General features: G+C 39.7%; 3 protein-coding genes across 6 annotated transcripts; 1 reads left to right on the top strand and 2 right to left on the bottom strand.

Moving 5' to 3' along the window:
- Window positions 1-581: 581 nt before the first annotated feature.
- On the top strand, window positions 582-13,452 carry si:dkey-125i10.3. 2 transcript variants are annotated; one of them, XM_040032758.1, is made up of 10 exons: window positions 586-2,212; window positions 2,764-2,801; window positions 2,884-2,995; window positions 3,117-3,191; window positions 10,575-10,634; window positions 10,781-10,861; window positions 10,982-11,815; window positions 12,486-12,548; window positions 12,908-13,010; window positions 13,114-13,452. In XM_040032758.1, exons 2-10 carry the CDS (start codon window positions 2,792-2,794, stop codon window positions 13,216-13,218), a joined length of 1,443 nt encoding a protein of 480 aa, XP_039888692.1. In that variant the 5' UTR covers window positions 586-2,212; window positions 2,764-2,791; the 3' UTR covers window positions 13,219-13,452. The 2 variants fall into 2 exon arrangements, with proteins under 2 accessions (XP_039888693.1, XP_039888692.1); XM_040032759.1 differs by lacking the exons at window positions 2,764-2,801; window positions 2,884-2,995; window positions 3,117-3,191 and having other exon boundaries at window positions 582-2,212.
- LOC120734157 (tigger transposable element-derived protein 6-like) lies at window positions 4,986-8,704 on the bottom strand. Of its 2 annotated transcripts, none has more exons than XM_040032760.1 (2): window positions 8,471-8,704; window positions 4,986-7,802 (listed from the first exon to the last, which is right to left on the bottom strand). In XM_040032760.1, the coding sequence occupies exon 2, from the start codon at window positions 7,792-7,794 to the stop codon at window positions 6,496-6,498; it is 1,299 nt and encodes a 432-aa protein (XP_039888694.1). In that variant the 5' UTR covers window positions 7,795-7,802; window positions 8,471-8,704; the 3' UTR covers window positions 4,986-6,495. The 2 variants fall into 2 exon arrangements, with proteins under 2 accessions (XP_039888694.1, XP_039888695.1); XM_040032761.1 differs by having other exon boundaries at window positions 8,569-8,702.
- Window positions 13,453-13,473: 21 nt separating the features above from the next.
- On the bottom strand, window positions 13,474-18,902 carry plp1b (proteolipid protein 1b). Of its 2 annotated transcripts, none has more exons than XM_040032765.1 (7): window positions 18,771-18,902; window positions 16,645-16,831; window positions 16,381-16,537; window positions 15,950-16,127; window positions 15,606-15,679; window positions 15,342-15,407; window positions 13,474-14,308 (listed from the first exon to the last, which is right to left on the bottom strand). In XM_040032765.1, exons 1-7 carry the CDS (start codon window positions 18,772-18,774, stop codon window positions 14,237-14,239), a joined length of 738 nt encoding a protein of 245 aa, XP_039888699.1. In that variant the 5' UTR covers window positions 18,775-18,902; the 3' UTR covers window positions 13,474-14,236. The 2 variants fall into 2 exon arrangements, with proteins under 2 accessions (XP_039888699.1, XP_039888698.1); XM_040032764.1 differs by lacking the exon at window positions 18,771-18,902 and adding an exon at window positions 17,229-17,644.

The raw sequence follows: 18,902 nt of genomic DNA, 5'->3' as shown, positions 1-18,902 counted from the left end.
CTGAAGAGCCGGTTCGGAGCCAAAAGAGCCGGCTCTTTTTAGTGAGCCGAGCCAAAAGAGCCGGTTCTCTAAAAAGAGCCGGAAATCCCATCACTACAGTGAAGGAGTTAAGGGAGGATGCTGTTAAGTGCAGGGCTCAAACAGATGCGTAGAAAGTGCATTCAAAGAACAACCTCCCTGTAATGGTATTACAAACAACTCTAACACAGTACATTCAGTAGTTTTGGAGTAGTGTTGCTACACTCACCAAAATTGCTACTGCTATTCTTATTATTAGTAGTAATACACCTTACTTATGTTGAAAAAGACACACAGTTTTAACGTTGGCCCCTTTATGTGTGTGACATGCATTTTCATGACACAAAAAAATGTTCACTCCTTCATTACTAATTGTACACATCATTCACCACTTCGATGGTTTCTCTTTTATCTCGATACTTTTCTGTGAGAGAACCAGGAAAAGTGGTTCTACTGGATTCCACTTAACGTTCAAATATTTTCTGTCTAAGCAGCAATACTTTTATTTGTATTGTTATTGTATCTTTATTTTGAACATGTTTAAATAGACAAACAAGCAAATCAAAACTAAAGGAAAACAAAACAATAATAATTATAAATAACTTGCATGTTCAAAAAGGAGTAGGAAAAAGCATAAGTTTATTTAATCCCACCACCTTTCCACAATTTAGTAACTAATAGTCAACACTTTTTCTTCCTGTTCATGCGCTACCCATCATAAATTCTTCCTTACAATTTGTTACATGTATTTGCTTTTATAACCTGAGTAACACGTCAAAAGATATACAAATTTACAGATATACATACTTATACTTGTGCACCCACACACACACATCCCTATTGTGAAACTTTACAAACTGAAGTATAGAAACTGGGAGAAAACTGGAAAAATAAAAAAGAATGACACAGTTACAAAAAAAAGTTAAACATTTTCATGGCATCTCTACAGGTTTTGAGTTAGCCTCAGTGAAAGAAAGCGAATACTCTTACGTTTAAAAACCTGAAAAGTAAATGGACCAGTTCTTATATACTGGCTTCTGCTCTACCTGAGCACTCAAAGGACTTTATACAATATGTTTATTCACACATAAAGTACTTCCTGTCTAACACTCACACTCCAATGAACACATTGGAAATAACTCAGGGTTCAGTATCTTGCCCAAGGATGCTTTCAGCATGCAAACTGGAACAGCCAGCAATTCCACCACCAACCTGCTGTTTACCCTATGAGCCACAGTCATAACAAGAACTAAAAGCCGCATTAATTTCTTTTGCACACAGAGTCCCCCGTACACCCACAGACCAAAATGTGAATATTTCAGTTTATTAAAATGTAAAGTAAACATCAAATAATGAGGTTAAGCTTTTTTCTGTGCCCTTTTATTTTCACTGGAGAGAATGGGCATTTCGGTTCAAGGATTTTCAATGTAAATATTATTAAAAAGGTCTGATGAGACAGTAGATTAAATTCTAACAACTCTGAGATCTGGTCCCGCTTGATTCCTAGAAGCCTACCAACTGGAACAGTATGCTTGTGAAAGAAAGTCTTTGTTGTGGGTGAAACAATACTACAAGCTTTTTATATTTGAAAAAAAAACAAAACAACTTTTGTGGTTAATGATATGCAGGTTTTCAGTTGTCTACTTTTTTTCAAAGGCTATTGTTCAGTGATGGGCAATTAATTTTCCCATGGGACCACATGAGAAACTGGGACTGTTGTGGAGGGTCTCACCAATAAGTGTATAAAGAGATTACATTAATATTGAGCAGAATTGAGTTCAGTTTAATCCCCTGCTATAGCCATTAGTAGGAAAGAAAACAGCATCAAGTACTAACCTGCAGGGTTCATTTAAATACCTTTAAGCTGTCAGGCAGGTTATAAAAGCCTATTTTTAATTTGCTTCTTAGCAAAGACTGAAAATCTCACTAGAAAACATCTCTGGAATGTGACCTCTCACACTCAGAAAAATCGAAACCACAAAACAGTGCTGCCCCTCTTATCACCCAGCCTATCCGCTTGCTCAATGAGCCTGTGTAGCATCATCCAGGTGTGGCACTTCAAAACTAACAGGGGAGGGGGGCGGGATCTGAAACTGCAGGGGTGGGGGCTCTGGTGGAGGTATTTCTGCCATCTTATTTGCGTGTCACAGAGACCCGGAGGAGGACCGGCACTGATCTGCTCTGACACAAACAGGTGAGAACACAATACGGCACAAAAATGGACTTCACACCCGTTCGTGGCCTGTGTGAGGAAGGCCTCATTACCAAATCTGAATTGCTTTCCTTTTCTATGAATAATGAATTTGACCTGCTTAATTGGGGCTGGCACATCTCCAGAAAGATTCATCACAAGAGATTAAAGCACTAAACACAGGTCAAAATGTTAACAGGCGCTTGAAGAGAATACAGAACAGATGCGCAATATGACAAGATGCAGAGAGACTGGGGAGAGGGGAGAGCACGAGAGACATTTGTTAATAGTGTTTACAAGCAGATTAGATTTTTGCACAAGTTTTATTGTGGAATGTCTTCTGGTATGCTCAAATGGTTTTATTCAGATAATAATAACTGTCCACATGTGTTAATAACAAAGAGTAAATGCTTCAATATCACTTTATCATGGTGGATGAGTTTTTTGTGTATAGGAATACAGCTTTACAGGTTGCGAAAGGGGGTGAGTTGGGAATGAGTGTAGAGTATGACAGATAAAACGTACAGAAAGTTTTTCATCAAATATTTCCTCAGGTTTAACATCTGAGAAAACATCAGCAGCATGTCAAAAGGTGAGTATTTGATAAGATTAAACATGGAAGAAAAAACTATTTCTTGGTATGCAGTACTGATAAAAGTGTGTGTGTGTTGTAGATATTAACAGAAGCCAGGTGCTTCAAAACATCAGGGTGCGGTCTACATTAAAAAAGGACGGCAGCTGGATCCAAAGATCAAATGATGCCAAGAAAGAACAAGACACAGCGGGGTACTCACAGTGATTGAGATGCAACTTCAAAAATAGAGTTTTAAAATTTTGTTTTTTTAATTGAAAGGGATAATTGAAGCTGTCCTGTCTCAGTGTCACAGCAACCTCTTCTGTGTTGCAGAACGAACACAGATGTGGAAACTAAACCTATTCCAGCTAGGAGTTCACAAGTCCGGTTGGCAGCCAGGAGATTTGAGTGAGTGCTGCAAAATTATTTTAAAAAAGAAAAAACACTTTTGAATGTAAACGTTGCTCAGGCACACCGGATTTAACTGACAAATACACAGAAATGGTAAAACAAACAAACAAAAAAAACAACAACTTTCATTTCTAAGGTTTCAAGCATCCGCACATATGAAAAATAATAGTCTAGTCCTTACCATGGCTTGGTAAATATAACTTCAGATGAACTTTAAAACTTCACATATTACAATATGTTTGTTTTTTTTAAAGACAACAACAAAGCAAAAATGCAGAAGTAGTGTGTGAAGAACTAAGTACAGCCTTATCACCAAATTCGCCCTAAGGTGCTTAGAGAAATCAAATCAGTCTATAGGCCTCGGTTAGCATGCAAAATGTTAAAATTTGTGACAGTGCAACCAGGAAAAGACTGAACAACAGAAGTGGAGATGTCTGACCATAGTGTGTAGTTTCATGTTTGGTAAAACACCCCCAAAACAAACAAACAACAACAAAAAAATGCACAAACATTTTATAGCAACTCTTAGGCATGTTGGTGGACGGGTGATGATTTGGGCTGGTTTTGCAGCCACAGGAAGTGGGCACCTTGATATCACTAACTTGACCATGATGAACTCCTCTGTATACCAAAGTATTCTAGAGTCAAATGTGAGGGCATCTGTCTGACAGCTACAGCTTGTCCAAAACTGGTTCTTTCAACGGGACAATGAATCCAATCACATCAGCAACTCTATAACAGAATGGCTGAAAAAGAAAAAAGGCAACACGTTAAAGAAAAGTGGACCAAAATTCCTCCGCAATGATGTGGCAGATTGATAAAGTCATACAGGAAGCTATTCAAGTTATTGTTGCTAAAGGTGGTTCTACCAGCTACTCAGTCACTGGTTGTTCTTTTCACACACTCCTTCTGCAGTTTGGCTTAGTTTGTTTTTTTAAACCATGTAATACGTCACGCATTGTTGTTCATCTGAGGTTGTATTTCAGAAACTTTAAGAGCATGATTTACTTTCAATATGCCCTCATATGTAAACCTCAGAACTGACAGAGGCCATACATTTTTACCATGACTGTAAATCTATTTTTTTTTTAAAGAAAAATAATGTAAAACTTAAATATTAGACCCATGTGTATGGCACCACACAGTGTGGTGGCAGTTCTGCAAGTTAAACTCAAATTGTCCTTCGACTGTGCTGTGTCATTGAATCATAACTAAAAATATTCCAGGCTTCAGGCACAAATCACCATCTGTGATATTAACATACAGTACAAAAACATTAACTTAGCCCTGGGCATCTGTACCGCATCCATAAAACTCTAAAGTACACTGCAGTGTGACCTACACTTAAGCTGGTTGATCAAACGTTAATCTTACTGGGGTGCTTCCCTGTAGGACACATGCGTATTTTTTCCTTGAATACTGTAGCAAAAGCTTTCTAGGGAACAACTTAACATATGAGATTGTTAATTATATGGTATGTGACAAATGTTTTACCAGCTTTGTTAAAAAAAATGGTTAATGTTAATATTAATACCCCTGTGCATTAAAATTATGATTTTGATATAGACATCCAATAATTATAGTCATATACAGAGTTATTTTATACAGGTAATAGAACAGAAAGATGTTCTTCTGCTTGGTTGCACAATATTTCTACTAAATAAAGGATACGTCAGCCTTAGCTGCCTGACTATTGTCGGCAAATGTATCAATTGCACTGACATTACATCACTCAGCCTGAACATGTACATAACACAGACACACACACACACACACACACACACACTCAACTATGGCTACAGCAAAATTTTGTAAATTATTAAGGTTATGGACAAATTTTTGCTTCAAACACATTTAAAAATATCTTTATTCTAGATGTGTGACTTTTCCCCCTGAGATCACGTAGGGTTCATTCTTCCAGGTGAACAGAAAGAAGCAAATTATTTAAAAAGGTCTTGGGTTTACTTTTATATCAGTTTCTGTGTTCACAATTATTCAGGATACTTACGTTCACAGGCCACTTTATTATGTACACCTTGCTTGTACTGGGTTGGACCCCTTTTCCTCCAGAACTGTCTTAATTATTCATACCACAGATTCAACAACATGCTGGAAACCTTCCTGAGATTATGATCTACATTAACATGATAGCACAGTGCTGCCATGTGATTGGCTGACTTGATATATGCATTAATGAGAAGCTAAACAGGCGTACCTAACAAAGAGGCCAGTAGATGTAAGTAAAGGAACAATAGAATCACATGTACAATTTCAAACTATTTAGGGAAAAAAAGACAACAACCGTTGGAACCAAAAATGGACATGTTTTCTTTGACCTCCAAAGAAAACCATGACAACAGCAGTAGGTGTATCATATTCTACAGCTGCATCATCTGTTGATGACACATCCTTCAATAAATGGTTCCAACTTCCACTCAAAATCAGTCTGGTAGTTAAGAGGCTTGATTGTGCTTCAGAGACATCTTGCACAGCATAAAGTGTAGTTATCAGACGTCTACAACAGATAACATATGAAAATGTGCCCAAGCTTTAAATCCATTCTTTTATCCGTTCCAGTGTGTTTGAGATAATCGAGTGAATTTGTCACATTACTTAGATACATAAAACAAATGACAGAGTGAAGCACCGGTGTTATATCTGTGCAGAACTGCTCGGGAAACTCACACCTCACAGCTTCCCCTCCCTCACTTACTGTCAGAGACCACTAAACTGAAATCATGCCCCTTACCAATGATGGTTAGCTTCGCTACCTGACTGGCCAGCAATACCAAAAAAAGATGGCACTGAATATCTACAAATGTCCTTTTGCTCACAATCCCCTAGGCTGAAGCAACTTGTGAGTGCTTTGCAAGTGTTTTTCTTTTATGGGTCACTTAATTTAAATGGCTTGCCATCCAATAATTCACAAGAAGATGGAAGCATTTATGAAGAGAAATTACAGATTTTTGTTAAGCAGAAATATTTCCTCTATTTTTCTTTTATTATCCTTTTGAAAATCATGTTCACCTTGGGACTCCCAACCCATTGAAAACCACAGTTGTGCAGCATTCAAACATTATTACCCGATAACTAAAACTGAGGTCATTGTTGAGTAGTAATTAATAACAATGCAAGCCTTCCTCAAACAGGGCTCTCTGCAGGGAGGCAGCAGGAGGTGGTTCACTATATTAAAAACAGGACTGTAATTAATTCAGTATTTTGAAAGACAGAACGAGCCTGTGTTCATTTCTGCTTTGCTCAATTATGCAGTCAATCACACTTTCATTTTTATAGCGATGAATTAGGAAGACGGCCCAGCATCTGTGAGGTCTCCTACAGTGTGCACTCCCGGCACTGGTGTTGACAAGGAGGGTGCAGCTATCTGGCCAGGGTGGTGGGCTGATATCATGTGTCTGTCACAGATGGTGAAGGGGTTCAGTGGGTAGATCCCAGATTTCCTAAAGCCTTCCTTCACAATTCTCACACCTTCCTCCTCCTTTGCTACCTGATATGTTCCTTTGAAAACCCCTGAGAACTCCTTTTTGCTAACTGCAAAGTGGGTGTCAGTAGTGTAGCCGTCGCCTAGGAATGAAGCAAAGTGCTGCTTGAGGACCACAAAGAGACCATCATTGAGTGGCTGGAGGATGTGGGAGCAATGAGGTGGGAGGCACAGAAGAATGACATCCTCCTTACGAGCTGTTTCCACCACCTCCAGGTTCACGGGTGACTTGTGGCCATCGAAAATCAGCAGCAGTGGACGCTCCTTTGGTGCGTGCACGAGAAAATGTTTGAGGAACCATTTCTTAAAGAGGTCTGAATTGATACATCCCGAGTCTGACCACCCGTATAGGGCATTTGGTGGTCCTTGTGTCTTGTAGCATACTCCCCCTGGATAGGCCTTTGAATAGATTATAAATGGGGGGATGTCCTCTCCAACCGCATTAAAGCAAGCCAGGACGGAGACATGGTCCCTGGAGCCTGGCGCTGGCTTGTAGCCTAGACCGACAGATTTGGGGAGAGTCACCCTCTTCCTACTCAGCTGAAAGTCTGTGTCATTGCAGTTGAAAATTTGGTGAGGCTTGTCTCTGAGCTCATGAGCATCTACAACAGTCCTCAGGAGGTGAAAAAACTGATCTACTGCTTCCTTTCTCACTGACACAGTCCTCCCACGGACAACATTGTCTGCTGGCTGAATAGTGATGTTTTTCTCTTGTCTCTTTCTAAAATTGAGCCACCATGTCTGGCCCAGTTTGGAAAATGCCACCCTCCGGTGTTGCCGCTTATAAATTGACGATGCGAAGGACACCAGCTGCTGCTTTGTAAGTGGGAATCCATGCCTGGACATGTATAAGGAGAACTCGACCAACAACTCCTCATCAGCAGATGTTATAAGCTGAGCCGGGCCGCTACGGCTCCCAGGGGTCACCCGTCCACTGACTCTGTCCCCCAGTGAAGATTTAGGGACTCCAAACTCCTTGGCGGCTTGTCTCACTGTGCACCTGCCTGACTTGACCTCTATCAGTGCACGCTCCATGGCGTCCTCTGTCCACCTCTTCTTTTTCTTCCTCCCGATTTTATCAAGGTGATTTCTCGATGGCATTTTTCCCCCTAAGGCAACACAAGAAAATACTGAGATGAACCATACAAGTAAAAATCCGACAGCCACAAAGTGGCCTGGCTAAGCACCAAAAAGAATCACAAATCACATTGACATTGGTATAAGCTTACTAATTAAACACATTTTTACTTTACCAGAAATAATTGCTTTGTACTTTGTGTAGTTGGAGTTTATTGCAGTCCTTCAGCGCTCATGACAACCAGATATAAAAGGCTCGAGTTTGTTAGTCACCTATAAAGCTGACTTTATTAAACAGGTAATGCATTTTTAGATCTCTAAGCTCACTTCAATAAGAATAAAAGATCTTGCTATTTTTGTTGTTGTTTTGCTTAAAAGGGGCCCAAAGCGATGTTTAGAGCCTGCACTAATGTATTGAAATAACAAGGAACAGAATGCCATTTAAGATTTTATTTTTTAACCGGGCCTAAAATAATATTTATGCTATATTTTGTTTTGAAAAACACTGTATCAGTGTTAAGTAACCTGATAGGCTTATGTCAAGTTTCTTTCAAAACCTGGTGGAAAGCATCGGGAAGTAACATTTTTGGAGGCACCTCATTTAGCTCTAAAAATGATACAGCAGGCCACATGAATTTTCTATTAACTACTATTATGTTTTTTATTAAAAGTAAAAGTCGTAAAATACGAAGAGACTTACTCGTCTCGGACCGTGCTGGTATTATTTTTGATGTAAAACAGCAGACGTAAGGACTGTGGTGCTATTTTGAGACGATACTACACTTGAAAACAGCCCACCTGGGTAGTGTTGATTCCACAGTGGCCACTGATATGTCTGCTAGTTACAGAGAATTAAAATAATGCTGCTACATTTGACTATCGCCGTTAACTTCTCCGCTTAGCAATATGCTACTACTTTACGAAGCCGGGGAAAAGCGGAACAAGACCGGAAGTATTTCCACGACGCTTTCAAAATAGAGGTATCAAGAAAATAAGAGCCCAAGCCTATGGAGACGCTGACCACTGACCAAATCAATAAATTGCACTACAGTGCCCTTGTAATGATAATCAGCTAGGCAGCATTGTTGTGAAAAAAAATATTTTTCTCCCTTCCTGATTTATTTATTTTATTTTTTGTACATATTTGTCACACTTACATGTTTCAGGACAACAAACACATTTTAATATTAGACACGGATAACCTGAGTAAATACAAAAACAGTTTTTAAATGATCCTTTCCTCTATTAAGGGGGAAAAAATGTCCAACACTACCTGGTCTTATGTGAAAAGTAATTGCCCTCTCGTTGTGCCACCCCTGGCAGCAGGAACTGAAGCGTTTGTGATACTGCAGTTCTTTTAATTTAGCCACACTGAAGGGCTGAACAGTCTAATAGAGAACATGCCAAAATATCTCAATTGGATGTAAGTCCCACTTTGTCTAGGCCACTTTAAAACCTTTCCAAAAGGGCTTGCTGGTGTATTTCACTTCTTATCCGTACCTTGTATATTTGTGCTGCTACATAAAGCATAATGCTTACATCATTGTTCCATTAATTTATCACACCACCACCACTGTTGATGTCTTGATGATTTGGTGTTCTTTTATGAATATATTAGAATATATTCACGTATCTATCTATCTATCTATCTATCTATCTATCTATCTATCTATCTATCTATCTATCTATCTATCTATCTATCTATCTATCTATCTATCTATCTATCTATCTATCTATCTATCTATCTATCTGTCTGTCTGTCTGTCTGTCTGTCTGTCCCAGATTAACCCAGCAAACACTGTTATGTTCTCCTTATTTGGAGTAAAACCAGAGACACAGCTATGAAGAGGCCTCATGAAGCTTAGCTTCCCTAAAGTGTTCTTACCAAAACTAACCCAGCAAACACTGTTATGTTGTCCTTATTTGGATGTTCCAAAATTAAAAGTTGTGCTGATGTCTTAGCCATCTGCTGTACCTTTCGCCCTTTCGGCCTTTTACGCATCTGTTCCCTGGGTCTGATGGTTCAAAGTCCATAAACATTTTCTATCAAGTCAGATTTTTTTTTAACAGAAATAATAGAAATGCACTAAAAAGATAATAGACAAATGTGTGTATATTCGCTGTTTTAGATGACCGCAATTGACACAAGTCATAAACCTTCTGAATTAATAGTTCAGTTCACACACTCATGAATGACAAACACCACATGTTTTGCTGTCACTTGTTAAGCTGCAAAGGGACCATTACCTCACAGTTTGTTGTGTATACAGCATATTCTTCTGTATCAAGAGGCTTTGCTCCTGCGGGAAAAGTTAGATTTTAGTTTGTGTGTCTCTCATTTATTACCAGCCTCAGCCACCACTTCACTGCAACGTGTCTGGTGATATTTACACCATTAATAAACATTGTGTTGACATTTAAGGCCTTATTTGTTAGCTTTGTTTCATCAATCACTGACTTCACATGCTCAGAATGCTCATCCTTCAATGCAGGTTGCACTCTTCATACAAATTTTTTTTAATGTAAGTTATGGATGAACGTTGTTTATATAAGAGATTCTGAAACTCCCAGAATACTGCTGACGCTGTATTCATTAAGCAAGCACTATATGTGATAGCTAATGATGTACATTTATATTATTGCTCACTAGAGACATCAGTCACTACTCTAATGTGGAGCATTTGGCTTAGACTTTATTTCTGAGCCAACATAGTTAGAAGGTGATGAAATCTCTTATTGGTTCTGAAGAAGCAATTAAGAAAATATAAGGCTTTCTCTTTTCTCTTCTTATTCGTACCTTGTAGAGCAATAGATCCTCCACCAAGTTCTCCTCTTCAAAAGGCAGAGGTCATTTCATCCGAAGGGTATGTTGGTGCTGAATGTAAATTAAACTGTGCAAAACCTGAGCAAATATTTACTGCTTCTCTGCAAATCTGCATATTTCAAGCTTAATCTCAGTTAAATCTGAACATTTAAACCAAATACTCAGTGCTTTGTTTGTCTGTTTTAGGAATTCAGCTAATCAGGCAAGTGCTGAAAATATTTCAGCTCCGAAAGACACTCGGCCTGAAGGCTCAACAGTGAAGACAGAGTTAGTATACGAGACTGTAACTGGAAGTGTTAAATTCAAAGATGCTGAGTGTTTGTTATTTTGCTTACAAATCAAATTTTTTGTTGCAAAGTGGGGAAGAAGTAACACTCTCTTTTACAGGCCTCAACCCCCCACAAAAGCACCTATTCAAAATATTAATGCACAGCCAGAAAAGACATTTACTGAAGCAACTGCAGAAAACACGGAACAACATGCTGATGCACCAGCTGACACCTGTCACAATGAGGATAAGGCCTCCGCAGATGCTGATGTGAAAAATCCCCCTGCAGAAATCTCTGCTGCGGAAGGCACAGTGAGAGAGAGTAGTGAGAGTAAAAGCACCGCTGGAGTCTCTGGAGAATCTGTAATCAAAACAGAACCGCCGAATACAACTAATTTAGAGCACGCAGGAGTAAACATGTATGGACCACCTGCTTTGGCAACATTGGGAAAAGAAGCTTCTCTCCAAGGCGGTGTGGAAACACCCGCTGTAAGTGATGCAACACCAGAAGAAGAAACTGCTCTACAAAACAGCACCATATCAGTCACCGACACTCTGCCTGCACCATCTAGTCAATCCGATGCTGACACTGCCAAGGGTGTGGAGTTTAAAGTCGAGTGTGCACCACCCTCTGAGCCGGTTTTTAAGAGCGGAACTGAAGAGGCGGTTGAGCGCGAAGATGAAGGCACTGTTGTTGAACAAAGTTTTGATCCAACACCTAAGACAGCAGCAGACTGTGACAAAGAGTTGAACATTGAAGATGCCCTTGACCAAGTAGCTGCTTCAGATGCAGAAGGTGTTTTGGATAACACAGAGCACGCAGCTATTAGACTGACTGATGCTTCAGATGTGGAGACGGCCAAGGCTGAAGCTGTTCCTAAACCTGTGGAAGATCCAAGACAACCCCACTCTGAGGACTTCAAACCAAACCAAAAGTGTGATGATAGCCATATGTGAGTGTTTTTATTTAAAAAAATAAAGGAACAGTAGAGTATTCAGTGTTGTTCGCATATTTTTATTTGAGCACTGTTAGATTATAATATTATTTTATGCCATTTTATATCCCTAATTAAAGATTGTGAATTATTATGTAGTTTTAGTTTGCATTATTCCCCTGAATTAGAAGAAGCTGACAACTATTGCATTAGTTAAACTGATTTGCATTAAAGTAGACTGCTGATTTATTGTGAATGAATGATATTGTTTTATGATGCATTATACTGCTGAGTTATAAGAAATACTGTTTGCAGAAAGTCATTGCCTTATTTGTCTGATTAGAAGAGAACAGAGTATACTGGAGTTTTCTGCCCCATCTCAGCAGGAGCAGATAAACAGGGAGCCAAGGTTGTAGCTGTGTGAGAGAAAACATGTGAATGTTTAGGCTTTTTATGATAAGGTGGAGGCACCAGAGGCTATAAGAGTTTGAGTAATGCTCCACCATTTTGAGATCTGAGGCTGTCTGCATACAGTGTCCATCTCCCACGCGTGTGTGCATTAAAATCATCGTTTGACTCAACCCGGCCGGACCAGTGTTGTTATTGTGGTTTTTCTCTTGTGTCCATCCCCAATTTGAACTCGTAACAGCACTAAAATCATCCTCATTGTTTGTGACTGTTTTTGTAGTTCTGATGTGTCTCAAAAGCCTGCAGAGGACGTAAACTCAACAAAAACTCTGAATAAGCCCATGTAAGTTTCTCACTCTTACTATACATAGTTATACAACACTCAAAAAATATCTATCCCTAAAATGTTGACATTAAGTAATTTGATTACATGTAAATTTTCCAAGTGGTTTACTTACATACATTAAATGTAAAACGGTAATTTAATGGACTCTGGTCATGATTGTTATACATTCGGCATATCTTCCTTAATTGATGAAGTATTTGAATAAATTCACTTTTGATTTCATATATTTCAGTTACATTTATTCAAAATTATTGCTTTGTGTTTATGAGAGCCAAGAATGTTTTTTTGAGTGTACATAAGTGTAAAAATGAATAAGGTTCATAACCTTTGCTTTGTTTTTTAACCACCTGCTTCAGTCATGGCAAATCTCCTTGTTACTTCTGCAACCAAATCATTAATGGAAATGTCAGGATCATGTTCAGTGAGCCTTCGATGAACTGCCACCCAGACTGTTTAAAGGTTTGTTATGTCTTCTTTTGTAAAAATGCTGTATATCTGTGCTTTTATGATATCCTTTCACTATCTCTCGTACATGAAATTAACACTGAGTATGCTTTTGCAGTGCGGGGTTTGTGCTAGGGCCCTTGGAGATATGCTGACCCCCATGTTCTTGAAGGACCAAGTGATCCAGTGTGGAGTGTGTTTTTCAGAAGCGGTTAAGAAATGATGCCTATTTGGGACAAATATGTTTCCAGAAATTAGTCCAAGCATACCTTGATGAATGTGCTGTCCATTATTTCCCATAACTTCCCTATCAACTTCTTCTTTCTTTCTTTTTTTGTCACAACTGTATCCAGTAAAAGGGCAGTATATTGTTATGATTAATGATTCTGCAATGAAAAGGATAAATTAAAAATACAGCAAAAAAAATAAATAAATACCAGCAATGCAACTGTATATGGCTAGAATAAAATTCCACGCATCAGATTTAAATGTTTTAATGAGCCTTAATTTCAAATAAGCACACACAAGTCTAAGTAGCAGGGCTACACGCTAAACACCTGGAGACAAGTTACTGAAGCATCAACCCCTCTGCAACCTAAAACAGCTTATATTGGGCTGAACACCTTTTTATCCCACCTACCATGGTAGCATTTAAACGAAAGAGAAAAAAAGAGACTGTATAAGTATGACTAAAAAGCACGTTTATTGTAAGTGAAAGCTCAACGGGAAAATTTGGTTCGTTCAGCCTCACTCGTTTTAGTTCATGCAGTTTTGAAGGCTGATAATAGAGAAGCCACAAAATCATACTGAGAGCCAATTTGGGTGTCAGTAACCACTGAATACTGTGCATGCAGTTATGACTTGCGAGGCAAGCTGTCATTGCTCTTAATTATTCATGAAACATCATAAATCACAATGAGCACCAACAAAGCCTCACACAAAGGATAAAGTGAGAGATAGAACCAGCAATGGGAAAATGAACAACAAAGCTAAGAGAATCATCTTGAAAGGAGGATCTGATGCACAGGCCAGAGCTCATTGCTGGAGGTAAATTATCTTCATCTCTCTGTCTGTTGTTCATACATAATAGTGATGAGAAACTATTTCTGTTATTGGAAAGGTTTAAAGAATAGCAGGCAATCCAGGTTTGGAGGTTGCCGTTTCCCAGAGGATGAATGTAGGCTGACTGTCCATCTCGTAGTCGGACAATGGGGTTAACAGAGAAAACTGAGGCGCTGCACTTAGCGAATGCCTTTTCTGCCCAGGAACCGCAGAACTGCGTAGTTGTAGGTGGTGGCAACCAGATACAGGAACTAGAGTGAGTGGAAGAATTAATGAAATGAAAAAAATAATCAGCTTCTACACATATATGAGTACTGTAAGCATTTTTTTTTTGCAAGCAGACAATGAATATTCATTTGTCTCCAAGAGGAGAAGTGATCAGTATAATGCTTTAATCATCCAAGATAGAAAGCAAACTTTAGTAGTCATCTCTGACTGTGTGTAGTCACGAACAGAGTTTTGGTTTAGAGAAATCCACACGTTGAAAATTCATTTATTTCTGCTCAATACAAACAAGGTGACTGGAATTTTTTTGCGTGAAGATCATAGCATTGAAAACTGACATTGGCAATGTGTCGCCGTTCCTCCAAATAATTCACATACTTTGCTGTGTACAGTGTTAATCAGAAGCGGTTCCACTCACAACACCATTCAAAATGATACTTTAAACAGTAAAAGCAGCTCTGTTTCTGGAAACTCATTTTCAAGTGCCTAGATTGAGAAAAAACGTTTATCGGATGTACCAGTGATGGTGTTTTTCCTGCTTCATCATAACATTATATAATATGATAAATGTAGATAATATGATAAAACATATATATCGTATTAATGTATGTCCAGGATGAACACTAAAACTGGCCAATCATGCTGTTGTGATGTCACAGCATTGCAATTTAGGGGGAAAAACAATAAAAAGATGCCCGTGTTCAAATATGACCCTCTTGTGGAATAAATGGTAAGCATTTCAAGGGTTTTCTTTATTAATTAATGCAATAAAATATATATATTATCAAGATAGGCTTGCTGCCAGCCAGATTTAGGTTACTTGCATTGGTTTGGTAATGATAGTTTTTAAAGCAATAGCTAACTTCTTGACCTGTGCTAACTGAACTCTCAGAAAATATTGTTGGTCACTGGCAATATTAATCCTTGACAAGCATTATTATGATGACGTAGGAAAAACACCAACACCGCAGAGTGGTTTCATTTTAAAATTTAAATTTGATTCAGCTGTTTAAATGGAGTTAGCTTAAATGTCCTAGAAATAATGCAAAAATAGCTCACCAGTGCTAACAGAGTGATCCCAGCACCGGCAAATGCAGCTATGTACAAGTCATATGTGACATAGAACTGGAAGACATAATAAAAAAAGGTTAGCTTGAGACACATGCAGGGCGTTTAATCAAACTCTTGTGTGTTGCTGTGAGCTCTCTCATATTCACGTTGTCCTGCTAATAATTCAAAACAGATTTTATGTTGATTTTGATCAGTGATTTTAATGTGATGATGCCAAAATGCTATATGGAACTGTATAAAGACTCTACTCACTTCACTAGTTTTGCAGATTGCTGCTAAGGTTGTCCCACAAGACTTGCCTGGCATTGCATTCCAAGGAAGCAGACCTTAAATGGAGACATAACATAAGTGAGATACCTCATACTATGGCTGAATTATGATGAGATTTGATGATCCGTGTATGCTCTGGCTTGCCTGAAGCATGTCAGGGAAACTATAGTGAAGAAATGACCATAAAGGTGTAGTTCTCTTCATTATTTCCTGACTAATATAGCCATCAGTCTAGCAGCCACTACACGGTGATTAATTGCTTTCAAGGGCGCATTAACATTCCCATCAGGGGGACCATGTGGTCAGTAGTTACACGAGCAACGCACCATACTGCCTGGCGTCCATGCAGATCCAGCCATGCTGATTAATGCTGGGGGTTGATTCAGACAGGATGTTGACGGTGTGGCAGGTCTGCTCCATGTTGAACAAGAAGAAGACTGGGATAGCACTGAAGGCAAACACCGCCAGCCAGATGAAGGCCAAGATGTACGTCACTATGATGAACTGTTGTAGCAAAAAAGTGCAGCACACAAGGTCACAGAATCGCAACACAGATGCTAATAGATACTTTCCGCGTGATAAATGTGGTGTCATTAAATCTGTAATGAACCATAATTCATGTGGAAATTGCAGAAACAAAGAGCATATTTATTAGACTCAAAACAAGCCAGAATTCAGCATCTCAACAATGTTGACACCTCACATTTCCCCTCCCTCTTCATTTCCTCGCTCCCTCCTCCTCCACCCATGTGCTCACCGTCAGGCTGAGGCAGCGGCCGCACTGGGTACTCCTGAATTCGCCGAAGGTCTGTTTGACAGCACTTGTTGTGTAGAAGCCCTCAGCCAGTAGCAGGATACCATACAGGAAGAAAAATGAAGCCAGACCATAGATCACGTACTGGAAGTATTTGATACTGGAACAGTCACAGAGAGAAGTCAGTCAATTAGTTAAAACAAAGCAATGCCAGAGACTTAAAAAAAAGAAGCCACAACTGAGAGAAGTTATTGAAAAATCACTCACAAAGAGGCCATGACCACATAGTCCTGAACGTTGCGGGCAAAGTAAGTCTCAACGAGGACTTCGGTTTGGGTCAGCGCTTCGTGCCCGCAGCCACAAAATAATGCCATGCCAGCATAGCACAGCAAGGTGGCCACCAGGGATGGGTAGGGCACTGCCCCAATGCACCGGATACAGCAATCATAGCAACCTGAGGGGGCATAATATATCAGCACACAGGCGGCACACACCGCACATATAACCACACAGCACATCTATGCCACAGTGGGGGACTCTTTCACCCAGTGGGGGAGCTATGAAAAAGGCCTCGCTTTGTCTGAAAATCCATGAGCATACACCAAAACCCCACCAACAGGCAAGAAAGCAACAGAAAAAGACCAAGAAAAAAAAAGAAGATAAATTAGACAGCAGTGGCAAACAAGAGTTCAAGCAGCGTCTCCCAATAAAGCGTCCAAACAAAAGCAGCCAACACTGACTTTATAGCAATCTCACGCACTTCTTCCAGAGCAAGCTGAGCTGTTGAAGCAGGTAGCAAACATCCAAAGTGTTAATAAATGCATTGCCAGAAATGGGATAGAGGAAAGCACCTAAGGCTTTGCAAAGCCAAGGCTGCCTGACCGGAAACATTTGCTGCTTCTGATGCTGTACTCCGCTATAAGAAAGGTTCCAGTGCCAACAAGTGTTGTACAGAGCTCTCTACAAGGTATTGCTACTGTAAAATAAGCCTCTCAGCGCTGACTTCATCCAGTATGTGAAAGCTCAAATGCTTGTGCCAACACCTCACAGCTCTGCTCTTACTAAATCTGGTCCAGCCCTCTTTGTCCAATGGTCACAGGCGTCACCAGGCGATTGAGGGATGGTGGTGAAACGCTGGCTTCAGGGGGCCCAAAGAAAGAGCATCTCTTTGTGGCAGCAGATACAATATCCATTGTATCTGCCATGATTGGGAAGGAACAAAGGCCAGTGATGTCAAACAAAGACCATGGTGCCACAATACACACATATAACGTAATGGCGGAGGAGTCACCGGGAACGTCTCTCCACCACTGCCAATGTCACTACTCAGGGCCTCCTCCCTCCACAGCTGGCTGAGACTGGTACCATGGCACCGAGTGTCAATGTCGGTGGGGGCCGGGTTCAAGTGTTTAAAGAGTGGGTGGAAGCATTATGAAGGAGAGGGGCAATTTGAATATCTTCACAACAACAACAATAGCAAGCCCAACTCAAAATTAGTTAGGCCCAAACATCCCCAAACATGTCTATTTCTGCATTCATCTTTTGCAAGATCTTTTGGTTTTTAGTTGGAAGGAAGAGAAACTGTGAGTTAAACAAACTGTTACTAAAATATAAATAGTAACAGCAGGAAGACTGTTAGTCCCAAAAATGATAGCGCCTACGGACGCCCACGCTTAATCTGTGCCCGGCTGCAGCAGTAGTTGTATTGATAGAGTAATAAACGCCACAAAAGCCTCAGTTTGAATTTCAGTGCAAAGTGCATCAGTGCATTTGCAGCAGATGTCAGGTAATTACTGAAATCTCCAAAGCTGCTTTAAAAAAAACCAAACAAACATGCAGAATTTCACTCAGAGGCTATTTGCAAGTGAGAACATGTTTAGCAGAAGTTGTTTGCGTCCACAATTCTCTTGGAAGTGTGACAAAATATGCCCGTGACACATGTGGGAGTATTTGACCTCTTTCACATGAGTGACCTGGCATGGCCTTGGCATGATGAGAGCTGCTGCCCAGCTCTGTCATGCCACTCTGATTCCACTCTAGTTTACTGCTGAAAGAGATTAGAGCAGGTGACAAGAAGGTAAATAATCCTGGCAGCGTGCACATGTTTTTCTTTTTGGTCTTTTGAAATCACCATCATATGTTAACCTGCATCATGTGTTAGAATCAAGGGGCAAAAAGGGAATTAGTGGTAAATCAAAAAATGGGTCTAGAAATGCTTTTGATGAATTAAAACAGAGGATTAATTTGCAGCAATTCTTCCCTCAGACTTGATATCAAAGGACATCAAAGGCAGCATTAGTACTGGTTATTGAAATAGACTTTTTTTAAAATTTTTTTTTATAAATCCCATCAATAACAAATGATAAGAACCATTAGAAATTCTGTGCACTCACCCATGTCCGGAAAGAAGTGTCAAGTTATTGAAGTTTTGCTGGGTGGCTTTGTGACTGTGATATGAGGATATGAGAAGTTATTCGCCGCCACCCCTATATGAATCTAACTCGCGCTTTTGTCTCATCAACAAT

This window comes from Simochromis diagramma, unplaced genomic scaffold, assembly GCF_900408965.1.
Source record: "Simochromis diagramma unplaced genomic scaffold, fSimDia1.1 OVJJ01000216.1, whole genome shotgun sequence".
Classification (NCBI taxonomy): domain Eukaryota; kingdom Metazoa; phylum Chordata; class Actinopteri; order Cichliformes; family Cichlidae; genus Simochromis; species Simochromis diagramma.
The sequence above is the reverse complement of the archived record's forward strand: the minus strand, read 5'-3'. Positions and strand labels throughout refer to the sequence as shown.

Bases quoted from the DNA above. Each gene is read 5' to 3' on its own strand.
- si:dkey-125i10.3 (XM_040032758.1), top strand. The intron at 10,862-10,981 runs GTTAGTATACGA...TCTCTTTTACAG, and splicing joins GGCTCAACAGTGAAGACAGA to GCCTCAACCCCCCACAAAAG. The intron at 12,549-12,907 runs GTAAGTTTCTCA...CACCTGCTTCAG, and splicing joins AAAACTCTGAATAAGCCCAT to TCATGGCAAATCTCCTTGTT.
- LOC120734157 (XM_040032760.1), bottom strand. From the start codon at position 7,794: ATGCCATCGAGAAATCACCTTGATAAAATCGGGAGGAAGAAAAAGAAG.
- plp1b (XM_040032764.1), bottom strand. From the start codon at position 17,268: ATGTTTCCGGTCAGGCAGCCTTGGCTTTGCAAAGCCTTAG. The intron at 15,680-15,949 runs GTGCGTTGCTCG...TCTCCATTTAAG, and splicing joins CATGGACGCCAGGCAGTATG to GTCTGCTTCCTTGGAATGCA. The intron at 15,408-15,605 runs GTGAGTAGAGTC...TATGTCTTCCAG, and splicing joins CAATCTGCAAAACTAGTGAA to TTCTATGTCACATATGACTT.